This window comes from Dermacentor variabilis, chromosome 9 (assembly GCF_050947875.1).
Source record: "Dermacentor variabilis isolate Ectoservices chromosome 9, ASM5094787v1, whole genome shotgun sequence".
Taxonomy (NCBI): Eukaryota; Metazoa; Arthropoda; class Arachnida; order Ixodida; family Ixodidae; genus Dermacentor; species Dermacentor variabilis.
Window position 1 is genome coordinate 21,817,910 of NC_134576.1, and position 13,073 is coordinate 21,830,982.

General features: G+C 50.4%; 2 protein-coding genes across 11 annotated transcripts in view; one reads left to right on the forward strand and one right to left on the reverse strand.

Moving 5' to 3' along the window:
* The window catches only part of Cadps (calcium-dependent secretion activator 1), a 618,572-nt gene that overhangs the window by 175,905 nt on the left and 429,594 nt on the right, over positions 1 to 13,073 (reverse strand). The window lies entirely within an intron of this gene.
* Positions 2,183 to 4,015, forward strand: LOC142557870 (uncharacterized). Its single transcript, XM_075670085.1, has 2 exons — positions 2,183 to 2,255; positions 3,057 to 4,015. Exons 1-2 carry the CDS (start codon positions 2,183 to 2,185, stop codon positions 4,013 to 4,015), a joined length of 1,032 nt encoding a protein of 343 aa, XP_075526200.1.

Consider the following 13,073-nt stretch of genomic DNA (forward strand, 5'->3'; position numbering starts at 1 on the left):
GTGAGCGCAGAAGGCGTCCATCCCGATCCCGAGAAAGCTTCGGGTGTAGCTGTTTTCCCGACTCCTACCGACATGAAAAGTTCCCACGTTTTCTGGGATGCATTATACGCAATTTTTCTAATATTGCCGAACCACTTACTCGTCTCACTAGAGATAACACGCCGTTCATCTGGAGCTCCAAACAATAAGTGGCTTTCACTGAGCTTCGACAGCACCTGGCATCGCCCTTTGTTCTTGGGAATTTTGATGAGGAAGCCGAAACAGAAATTCATACCAACTGCAGTAACGTAGAGCTAGGTGCGGCGCTCGTACAGTGGCAGGAGAACGGCAAAAGGGTCATAGCTTACACCAGTCGCACCCTATCGCGACCTGAGCCCAATTTACCACGGAGAAAGAGTGTCTTGCCGTCGTATGGACACTTGCAAAGTTCCGCCCTTATCTCTATGGCCGCCCATTCCGTGTCGTGACGGGTCATCGCTCCTTATGCTGGCTGGCAAACCTAAGAGACCCTTCTGGACGGCTGGCATGGTGGAGCCTGCGCCTGCAGGGGTACGACATGACCATCGTGTACAAGTCAGACCGCACACACGACGATGCCAATACATTGTTGCACGCACCTGTTTAACCTGGCGATCAACAGACCAAAGATGACAGTGCTTTTCTCGAGGCCACAGGCGAGGCAGACATAGCTACATGGCAGCAAGCAGATTGTGAATTATGACCTATCATTGAACATCTAGAAGGCCGCAACGTGCGTCTGCCCCGACAAATTGCTCGCAGATAGTCTTCGTTTTGTTTGTGACAGGGAATCCTATATAAGAAAAATTTTGCTGCCAGCAACAAAACCTATCTCTTGGTCGTACCAGCAGAGCTTCGTGATGAAATCCTGTTCGCATGCCACGACGAGCCTGCCTCTGGCCACTTGGGTTTCACTCGAACCCTTGCTAGGATACGGAAATCCTACTACTGGCCAAAACTCGCCAGTTGTGCTAAAGATACGTCCAAGCCTGCCTGAATGTCAGCTTCGAAAGTCACCCAATCTAAAACCTGCGTGGTTGCTGCATGTTATCGAGCCACCTCGAGGGCTCTTCGACCAAGTCGGAATGGACCTCCTGGGACCGTCTCCATTGTCTACTTCCGGAAGCAAGTGGATCATAATGGTCACAGACTATTTAACCCGCTATGCTGAAACAAAGGCTCTTCCTAAAGGCACATCTTCTGAGATTGCAGTTTTTCGTACAGAATATCGTACTACATCATGGCGCCCCAACCTGTGTCATCACAGATCGAGGGGCGGCGTTTATGGCAAGGCTGCTTGAAGAAGTTTTTCAACTGAGTTACACCACGCACCGAAAAACGACTGCCTATCATCTGCAAGCAAATTGCTTGATGGAAAGGCTTAACAGAATGATGACTAACATGCTGTCGATGTACATAGACATGCAGCATAAGACGTGGGACGAGATACTTCCGTACCTCGAACCAAAGGCGGTGGTGTCACATCAGGCTTTGATGAAACCCCGAGTGTTTGTTGATCTTCATCATGGATGACATGCATATTGGAACCAACCGCCACTCCATGGGCATTCTGGAGCTCTTTGTGCTATTACGCGAACCTAGTCGCTGTTTAATTCGAAGGCTGTAACTATGTTGAGTGCAGTGTTTAATTGCCAGTCAAAGAAGGTGGACCAATGACGTATGATGGCTTCAGTAAGAAACTCAGCGACGGTCCTTGAGAGGGCTTCACACCAGACCAACTGCTCTTTCACACCATGGATCACGTTGTGCAGCTTTTTGTCTTCTGTCGTGGCAGGGTGTCAGAAATGGTGCATCCCATCTTCCACATACATTGTGACCGACTCACTTGTCAGCTAAGTGTGAAACTAGAGAGCCCACTCAGTTTGGTCACGATGATCAGTGCTCATGTAGCTCCTTTAGAAACCAACAGCAGAATTCGCACCAGGACGTCAAGACGTTTTTTTTGGTTTTCAAAGCCAAGTACAGACGCTGTCCTGCAGACTGAAACAGACATTGTGCAGTTTTGTGGCATCGTCCCAGTCATTAACTGCTGGGTGGCGTTTGAGGCAAAGACTATGCCGTTACCACAAGCCTCCACCAAAGCTGAACGCCAAAACGGGGCATTTTTAATCAATGTTTGACAAGGGTGCATGAAACAGTGAAGATGTTCTACTTTGTCACCTCCTATATGTTGCCTCATGACACCGAGCGGCAATATATGCTGCAGGCAGCGGAAAGTGAGCGATGAGCATCATTTTTCATTCTGGCAGCACCATAGCTTGGGACTGCTCCACAACTCCATATTGTGTTAGTTTCCCGTCATCTCAAAACATTGCACAATAGGAAAACAACAATATGCGTATCGGGCTAGTCGAGCTCCACCAGCTTGACATGCATCGATGTCCTGTGCCACAACAATTTTCGCAATGCTTCGCTGTAAGTGACAAGATGGTGCTTGGTCCAGATGGTGTGGGCTGCTACAGATGGCACAACGTGACCTGCGCAGCAAGTAGCCGCGCCGACGTCGTCACCTACCTTGTCCTGCTTCCGTTTCCGGAAGCCTCGCTTGTTTTTGCTGTTTGCCCGCGATGGGCGAGTCAGTCAAGCCATTGCCGCTGGAGTGATCAGTCGGTGTGTTAAATGTAACCTTAACCCGCATTAAACCGTTACCCTACTATGCGAATCTTCCTGCGTTCAGCCCAAGCTTCACATCTGGCGCAGTCGACCCCGAATCTCTGCCAAGCCATTCAGCCACGGTAGCGCAAGAATGACGGTCAGTACGCCTCTTCAGTCACATTCGTCATTGTACTCGCGCCCTCACACCGCCGAAGACTCATGCCTGAAGATACTTCTGCCATTTTACCGCGCCTCTGTGTTCACTCCGCATCAGAAGAAAAGCACAGCTGTCAGATGAAGAGTGCCGTGAATGTTCACAACTAGCCCGGAACTAACTTGAATCCCGCGCATAACCTGTGGCTTAGCGCTCACTCGCCTAGTCTCCCGTGCGCCCAGCCTCGCTTTGCGGTGCATCACGCCAGGAATTATTTGGGAGGAGCTTGACTCAACGACCATGTCGCGGCTCGGAGTCTACCTTATCCGCGATGAATTGGCCCGACGCGAGTTAGAGAGCACCGGCTCTAAGGAAGAGCTCATTCAGCGCCTCGAAGCCGACATTCACCAACGTCGTGAGGCAACGCCACGGTCAAGCGTGGAGAGGGCGGGTACCGCAGGCAACTCAGGTTTGACCCTTGATCCCGCGACGCTCAAAAGTCTAGCACTTCTGTTTCAACAGCTGCCACGCCCCTCGACTAGAGTTACCACACTGCTAGACCTGTCGTCATCGATTGCTTACTTTGATCAGTCTCCAGCACAAAATGTTATTGTCTGGCTCAATGACGTCCGCCGGGTACAGCAGCTTGCCTCATGGGACGATGCCACCACCCATCTTATTGCCGCAAGTAAACTGAAAGGCACAGCTCGTAATTGGCACCTCGCTTTTGGAAATCACCATTCAACCTGCGAAACATGGAGCACCGCCCTGAAGGAAACATTTTCATCAGAGCTGACCCTCATCGAATGGCAGGAACACGTCATAAAGATCAGACAGGGCCCAGGCGAGAGCCTACAAGAATACACTTATGCAAAGCTGCGTGTGGTTGAAAGCTGCCCCGTCACCCTTACCGATGCCCAGAAGATTGATTACCTACTACAATGTCTTCAAAAACCACATGTCATTGCAGCCATCGCGGCTAATAGGCCGTTAACAGTGCGTGACTTCATGTCCACGTACACAAGCCTAGACAAGTGCACTCAACGTGCCCACGACAGGGCAAGCATACAGCAATCGGTGCTTCCACAGATGCCACCCCCTCATTCACCTCAAAGTGGCAATTCTGGATGTCAGCAGTATAACTTCCAGGTACCAGCTCCGCCAACAGCTACAACAGCACAGCCCAGACAATGCATTTCCGAGTTGCCCACGGAACAACAGGAATGAAGATACGAAGCCATTTCTGCACAGTATGGGGCCCCAGCATTCTGGAGTGGCCAGGACATTACACAAGCAACATGTTACAAGTGTAAAGAGTTAGGGCATTTGGCGTCGGCATGTCCCTCGCGTAGCAACAGGGCGCCACCGTCAACCATCCTTGATGCCCAACCACCACGGGCCTTTCACAGTATGCCTGACAAACTTGAAGGCTCCCAACATCAATGTCCATTTTTCACGGCCGCCATTGCAGGAGTCGAAAACATGAAGCATATCCAGACTCTGGCTCGAACATGACATTGATTTCTGAAGCCATCCTACCTTCCGCAATGATCTTGCCATGGACTAATTTCCTTCTTGCCGTCGTTGGAGGTGGTACAGTGTTACCAGTTGGGTCCGCCCTCCTTAAGATAACTATTGGCCGTATCACTGGTGTGGTTGAGGCAGCAGTTTTGGAGAACAACGTCCTACCACTTATTCTGGGTGAAGACTGGTTTTTGGTAGCGCGAGCCCACTTGATCTTCCAGCCACCAGAGCCCACTCAGCTACAACATCCAGCCACGGGTGTAACGCTTCCAGCCGCTCAGCGTCTGGTCCTGCGAATGGCCAATGCCATCATTTTAGCCCGCTCAAAACATTTGGCGCCGGCAGAAGCAACATCACAAGACTGTCTACAACGAGAACCCTTAACTTCGCCAGAAGAGCCGCCCTGGCAAGTTTTGGCGGTGAAGACAGTACCGCTGGACAGCAGCACTGCCGCACTACAAGACTGCACTACGGTGCCTGTAACCATCCACCCCGAACTTCCACCAGCCAGCCTAGGAAGCCAGCTCTCCCCTGAACGGCAGTCTGTCATTGCTGACATACTGGCCAAAAACAATGCCGTCTTTTCTCGCCATGAAGATGACATTGGTCATTTTACCGACATTCAATATCGCATTGATTTGCTGCCCAATACTGTGCCAAAGAGCCACAGCCCTTACACATATACGCTAGAAGATAGACAATTCCTCGAAAGGCAAATTAAAAAGCTTCTTGCTCAAAATATCATCCTCCCTGTATCTGGCCCGTGGGCATTCCCAGCCGTTGTGGTGTCTTGCAGTGGAAAGAAACGCTTGTGTGTGAATTACATTCCACTTTATGAACGTACGATCAAGGTTGTGCACCCCCTACCACTGGTGGATGATATCATTCAGGACATCGCTGGCTGTGCCTACTTCACCACAATGGACAATGGAGGTGAAGTAAAGTATGTTAACGCATGATGCCCTACGTAGCATAGTAACTAATGTGTTTAAGTTTATGGTTTTGTCAAGGTTTATGGAAATGTTGTGCTTAATATGATGGTTTTGTAAAAGTGTACGACCATGTGAACAGGACGTGTGTGCCTCTGCTGTTGTCTTTGCCAGCGTGGGGGCGAAGGACTCCCTCAAGCCATCTTTGAATGGCTTTTCCCTTCGCCTCCCATCACATGTATATGTGATAAATCAATAAAGAATCAATCAATCAATCAATCAAGTGCACCTACTGGCAAGTCAGCCTGAGACCCCAGGACTATGAGAAAACCGCATTCATCACCCACCACGAAACTTACATGTGGACCCAAATGCCATTCGGATTAAAGAATGCACCGTCCACATTTCAGCGAGCCGTGCAACTGGTATTCCAAGACCTTCAGCCTCGCCCGGATAAATGGGGCATACGGGTATATCTCAATGACATCCTTATCTATGCAGAGTCATTCGCCACATTCACAGACTTGGTGGAAGAGGCCCTCCTGAAGTAACTTGAGAAGCAGTTGGCAAAGAACGAAAGCTTTATTAAAGGTTAGTGTAGCTTTTATAGTCTTTATCTTGTGACGTCACCACAGCCACTGCCGATTCACAAGAGGCATGACCGGTGAATCTAACAAAACAAACACGTGTCAGCGGCGCATGCTGATTTACAACAATTCTTCCCCCCTAAGGAGTGAAGCGGTCCGGGGGCCGGTGCTTCCGCTTCGACCTACGCAGTGTCACTTAAGCCCGGTCAGTCACTTGCGGCTCCCTGGTAGCAACCTCGGCGTCGGCCCGCCCGTCTGAGTCTGACGGCGTTCGAATGTCGGTGCCTACTTGAGCTTGACTGCGACTGCTGTCGTGTCCTTGAGACTGCGAGTCTGCCGCGGCGTTCTGGCTGCCTTTAGTAGTTGGTACTTGCATGGGGGCCTCGGGTTCCACCGCTTCTCCCATGCTGGTCCTCCTGGTTTTTAGCTGATCGAGGTGGCGGCGATGTTGCTCCCCATCTGCAGTCTTTACCGTTGCCATTCGCGAGCCTTCGGTGGACTCTACCGCGCCTGGTTTCCATTTGTCACCCACTCCGTAGTTCTTGAACCAGACGTCTTTGCTCAGCGGTGGGCCACTGTTGCACGCACCTGCAGAAGGGAATGGTCGTGACACGACGTTGTGCAATAAAGAACGTGGCTGATATCTGAGAAGCATAGAAGCTGGGGTTTGCCTATATGGCAGGGGAGTGCGCCGATAATGCGAAAGAATGTGGTCCAGCCGAGCTTGCAAACTGCCACGTGTGTTTTTGTTTAACCCCTGTTTGACAGTCCGTATTGCTCTTTCCACCAGGCCATTAGACTGCGGTTTGTAGGGAGCTGTCCGCAAATGAGCGATGCAATTGCGCTTCATAAATGCCCTGAACTCTTCGCTAGTAAATTGCGGCCCGTTGTCCGTCACCAGGGTCCTCGGCAAACCGAACCGGCTGAACATAGTCTGCAGTGCTTCAACTGTCTTTGCCGAACTGGTGGTCTTCATGGCGGTAACCTCGATCCATTTCGTATGGGAATCAACCACGATCAACAACATGTTACCTTCCACTGGACCTGCAAAATCGACATGGACCCTAGGCCATGGCTCCTCTGTGTCCGGCCAAGGCATGGGTTGTCGGGCAGGAGGCATGCTGCCCCATTCTATGCATGTTGGACACGCGTTGACCAGCTTCTCAATGTCCCGATCGAGCCCTGGGTACCAGAAAACAGAATGTGCCAAGTTCTTCATAGCCAGTATCCCTTGATGTGCATCATGCAGCATACGCAGCATTAACTGCCGCGCACTTGTTGGAATAACCGCTCGATGGCCCCAGCACACAATTCCGTGGCTGTACGTCAGTTCGTCTTTCCTGTGCATGTACACGCGTAACGGCTCCTGAGCCGGTTGCAAGTACCGTGGCCAGCCATTCTGAATGTAATCACGGACTTGTGCGAGGTCGCTGTCGTCAACAGTCATTTTAGCCAAGTCACTCACCGACAGAGGACATACTCACGAGCGTCATCTTCTGCAGCCTCAGTGTTATGCTCCTGCCGCACCGGTAAACGGCTGAGGGTGTCTGCAGGAATCAATGCCTTTCCTGGCTTGAACTGAATTTTGTAGTTGTAGGCGCTTAGCAAGAGGGACCAACGGTGAATTCGGGCAGCGGCCATGGCGGGAACGGGCCTGTCGGGGCTGAAAAGGCTCAGAAGAGGTTTGTGATCTGTAACAAGCGTGAAATGATTCCCGAGCAGATATTCCCGAAACTTTGTAACCCCGAAGACAACTGCCAATGCCTCTTTTTCAATTTGCGCGTAATTACGCTCAGCAGCTGAAAGCGTTCGCGACCGGAACCCTATTGGTCGATCTTGCCCATTTACTCTGTGATATAGCACTGCGCCGACGCCACATGACGACGCATCGGTTTCCAAGATAAGCGGCTTACTTGGATCGTAGTGCGCCAAGAACTTAGCTTCCTCTAGCAGCCGCTTTGTTGCTCGAAACACGTTATCTTGTCTCGCTCCCCACTGCCAGCGTGTGTTCTTTCTTAGCAGTTCATGCAGCGGCTCTAGAACAGTAGCCAGGTTTCCCAGAAATGAGTGGTAGTAGGTCACGAAGCCCAAGAACGCCCGTAGTTCACAACACCGGTTGGCTTCGGCATTTTCATTATTGCAGCAATGTTGTCCATCTTAGGTAACAATCCGTTCGTATTTATACGATGTCCCAGAAATTCAACTTCTGCTTGTCGGAACTTGCATTTCTGCGGATTCAGCTTGACACCGTGCTGCCGGAAACGTCTGAAAACTTCACGCAGCGTCTCGCAGTTGCCGCGTTTCTCCGTGACTACCACATCGTCCAAATATACTTGAATGCCCGGAATGCCTTGCAGGATGCCGTCCATACGTCTCTGAAATATCGCAGGAGCAGAGGCTACACCAAAAGGAAGCCTATTAAAGCAAAACAGGCCTTTCGGAGTGTTTACGACCAATATCTTCTTCGTTTTCTCGTCAAGTGGCAACTGACTGTAAGCATCCTTCAAGTCGATGGTGCTGAATACTTCACCACCGTTTAGGTTTGCAAATATATCCTTTATTTTTGGCAATGGGTACTGCTCCGTGACACATGCAGCATTTGCGGTCACCTTAAAATCGCCACACAACCGAATGGAACCATTCTTTTTGATAACGGGACCCAAAGGCGTGGCCCACTCTGCACTGTCGACAGGCGAGAGAATGCCATGCTTAACAAGTCTGTCTATTTCATTTGACACTTGCTCCCGCATTGCATACGGCACAGAATGTGCTTTGCAGAACCGCGGCATCGCATTTTCCCACAACCGGAAATGGACTGCGGGGCCATCAATTAGCCCTAGACCTGGCGTAAACAAATCGCCGAACTCCTCTAAGAGTCCTCTAAGTACTGTCAGGGACATTTTGCTCACCGGAGGTTTTCTCGCCGAGAATGCTGAAGACGGGCCTTCCGATACGCTCAAATGCGCCGATGACATCTCGCCCGCACAAGTTCGGGCCATCGCATTGCAGTACGGTTAGAGTTGCATCTAGGGTCTTTCCCGCGTACGAGACCGGAAGTTTCAGCTGACCCCTCACGGGAAGCTTGCCAAGAAAGCAGGACAACTGCAAGGACGTCTCGCGGAGCGCAGGCCAAGCATGCCGATGCTTGCAGTATGTTTTCCATGTAATGATGGAGACAGGCGATCCGGTGTCCACTTGCATTGTCAGCGGAATTCCGCTCCAGCAGAGGGTGCGAACCACAGGCTTGACCAAGTTTACCGACGTTGTGTACAAACTCAGTAGACAAAGTTCGTTGCCGTCGCTCTCTGAAGAATGCTCCTCACAAAGGGCAACCCCTTGTTTCCATACACACATCTTAGCTAGGTGCCCTTTATGTCGGCAGCGAAAACAGTCCACCCAGCGAAACTTGCACTTTGCTGCCTTGTGCTTAGTGCTACCACAGCACGGGCAAACGACGTCTTCGCTTGATCGAGAAGTGCTCGGATGAGTCTTGTGGTAATACGGCTGACCTTGCACCTTGCTCCTCACGGCATGGACGTCGCCATAATCCTGTGTCCTCTCCATGTGATCAACGTTGAGAGCTGCCATCTCTGCTGCTAACGCTATATCTTCGGCTTCTTTCAGCGTCAGCGAAGGTCTGGCCAAAAGCTTCCGGCGAACGCCGGCATCACGTAGACCACAAACAAGTCTGTCTCGTAGCATCCTGTCCCGTGCCTCGCCAAAGTTGCAACTGCAGGCCTTCTTCCGAATTTCCAGAATGAAGTCCTTCGTTGCCTCGTCGGGACGCTGGCATCTGGTGAAGAACTTGTAGGACTCCGCTATTTTGTTTCCCTGTGGCGCAAAGTGTTCTGCCAGCAGTTCAAGCAGCTTTTCGTAGGTAAGGTTTTGAATCTTTGCCAGCGCGCACCGTACCGTTATTATGCCAACTGTTGCCGAGCTTAAGGCTGCCGTTAGCAGGGCTCGTAGTTTCTTCGAGTCAACGATATCGTAAGCTTCAAAGTAGGACTGCAGACGCACCCTGGTAGGCATCCTAACTGTCTTCCGTTTCGTCGAAACCCGGTGGGCCGCCATGGAGCAGGCACGGCCCGGTGGTGGGCAGCCTCGTCGTCACTGAAGTAATTCGAGAAGCAGTTGGCAAAGAACGAATGCTTTATTAAAGGTTAGTGTAGCTTTTATAGTCTTTATCTTGTGACGTCACCACAGCCACTGCCGATTCACAAGAGGCATGGCCGGTGAATCTAACAAAACAAACACGTGTCAGCGGCGCATGCTGTTTCACAACACCTCCAGTTGCTGCATACCAGTGGATTTAAGGCCTCACTTGAGAAATGTTCCTTAAGTCTCGCTTGCATCAAATTTCTTGGGTTCATCATTTCAAGAGAAAGCCATCGCCCGGATCCAGAGAGAGCAGCTGCCATGTACCGTATCGCAACTCCCCGAAACCAAAGGAAGTCTTCTCCTGGATACAGACAGCCAGCTTTTACCGTCGATTCATCAAGGGCTTCGCTAAAGTGGTAGCCCCTCTTCAAGCCCTTGTCAAGTCGTCCACATTTTTGTGGTCCCCAGAATGCGAAAGTGCCTTCCAGACTATTCGCTCAGCCCTTACAGAGCCACCACTACTTGCTCATTTCAATCAATATGCAGCAACAACAATAAGCACTGATGCTTCTGGTGAAGCCATAGGAGCAGTGTTGTCACAATTTGAGGATGGCAAAGAACATGTTATTGCCTATGCTAGCCGATCCCTGACACTAGACGAACACAAGCTTCACAGTAACGTGTGGGAAGGCATCGCAGTACATTGGGCAATAACAGTGAAATTTCGTCAGTATCTAATCGGAATCAAGTTCGTCCTTGTTACAGATAACTGGACTGTTGCTTGCTTGACCAAGTGTGTGAAACCATCTCGCAGATTTACTTCCATGCTGATGGACTTGGTTGAATTTGACTTCTCTGTCAGACATTTGCCTGGACGGCAGAATGTTGTAGCTGACCATTTGTCTCGACTTTCGTGTGCAGTCACACACTCCACCCAAGCGCTGGCTACCGCTCAAGAAAAAGACGCTGATTGCAGTGCAATTCTTCAAAGCCTTGCTCATGTAGATGCCCCGGCCGAGTTCAACCTAATCAACAACATTCTATACCATTGGACACCTTCAGGAACCTATGCTGTTGTAGCGCCATCGCCATTGCTCCCCGCCATTCTCCAGGCACTACATGACGGTGCAGGTCACTTCCACGTTAAGTGCACTTTACACAAAGTGCAAGACCGCTACTGGTGGCCAGATATGGAAAAGGCAGTCAAGAGCTACGTGTCATCCTGCCAGTGCTGCCAGCACTATAACCGTCCAACCTCAAGAAGTGTTGGTTTTCTTGGCAAAATGCCCACTTCAGATGTTCCATTCTAAAGCATTGCTATCGACCACATAACTATGCCTCCCAGCAACTCATCACAGAACATACTGAATGTGATTCATTTTGCGACTCGCTTTATCGCGCCAGGAGCCGCTCCGTCAACCTCGGCACGTGAAGTTATTCAGACTTTGCATAAAGTATTCTATTGCTATGGTGCACCTGACCACTGCCTCTCGGACCATGGGTCGGCGTTCGAGTCGACAGAGTTCAAGCGGTTCATGCATTTACATCACGTTGAGCTGCACTTTTCAACAGCCTACCGACCTGACGGGAATGGCCTCGTTGAACGTAGCAATGGGACATTACTTACAGCATTACAGAAAATATGTGCTTTGGAACCTTCATCATGGCCTGAAAAGCTCCATGAAGCAGCCTTTGTGGTCAACACTTCAGTGAATTCTAGCACCAGCTTTTCGCCATTCCAGTTACTCTTCAGCTACGTGCCTAAAGTTCCTCTCCAGCAACAACAGTCGCTCCAACAAACTGGCCTTGTTGAGCGCATCCTCGACGCAACAGCGCAACGTTCAGAGGCATCGGCCAATTCAGAAGCAGCTCAAGCCTCCCGCAAACGCCACTATGATAGTACCCATCGCTCTCATAGCTTCACAGTAGGTGACCTAGTATGGATCAAACATCAAGCACCAGCGCCCCACAAGAAAATGGCACCTCGCTTCAGAGGCTCTACCATCTCACTGAGCAGTTGACTGCATCCACATTCAAGGTGTCAGGAATGACAGCTCGCCTGCTTAACCAGCCAAGAACTGTGCATGTTTCGCAAATTAAGTTGTATGTGCCTCCGTCATCTCCTGTGGCACACCTTTCATCCAGCCTTGAAGGGGAAACATCCTCCACTACAGTCCCTGATGATGAAACTGCCATCCACCAAACACAGCCTCAGTGCCAACAGCATGTGCGCCACCTTCCCCGTCACTTGCGAGACTTTGTGCTTGAGTGACTATGTGGACGCCAAGTTAGACCAAGGGACTTGGTCATCCGGACGGGGGTGGAATGTGAGTGACGTGATGGTACTTGGCCCAGTTGGTGTGGGCTACTACAGACGGTGCAATGTGACCTGCACAGCAAGTAGCCGCACCGACATTGTCACCTACCTTGTCCTGCTTCCGTTTCCGGGAGCCTCGCTTGTTTTTGCTGTTTGCCCGCAATGGGCGAGTCAGTCAAGCCATTGCCACTGGAGTGATCAGTCGGTGTGTTAAATGTAACCTTAACTCACATTAAACCGTTACCCTACTATGCGAATCTTCCTGCGTTCAGCCCAAGCCTCACATCTCATTACAAAGATGTCAAGAACCTGCCAAATTTTTTAGCGACTTCGGATCATACATGTTCCCAATTAGCATGTTTTTTCTTGCATTCTTTTCCCCAAAATGTATGAACGAAGTTCTACTCGATTTGACTTATCCCATTATCAAGCAACTGCGTCTATGCCACTACATATGTTCCCATTCCTGGCCAATTCCCCAGAAGTACGTGCCACTGTGAACCAAAGGTTATGTATTAGAGGTGTGCAAATATCAAAATTTTCGTATACGAATTGAATATGAATACTTAGCTTCGAATATCCAATCGAACATTTAATATTACAGTAAAAGCTCATTAATTCGAATTCCGCGGGGATGCTATGAAAATTCGAATTATACAAAATTCGAACTAATGAACGTCAGAGAAAAAAAATCGCTCGGTTAAGGCGCGTATATAGTCTGATGTGGCGTGAGCACGCGCGCACACGCTACGTCATGTTGGCGTGAACAACGTCTATACTTCGAAGCACTGGCGCAGCCAACGTAACCGGACGCGGCCAGCGCGGTCCGA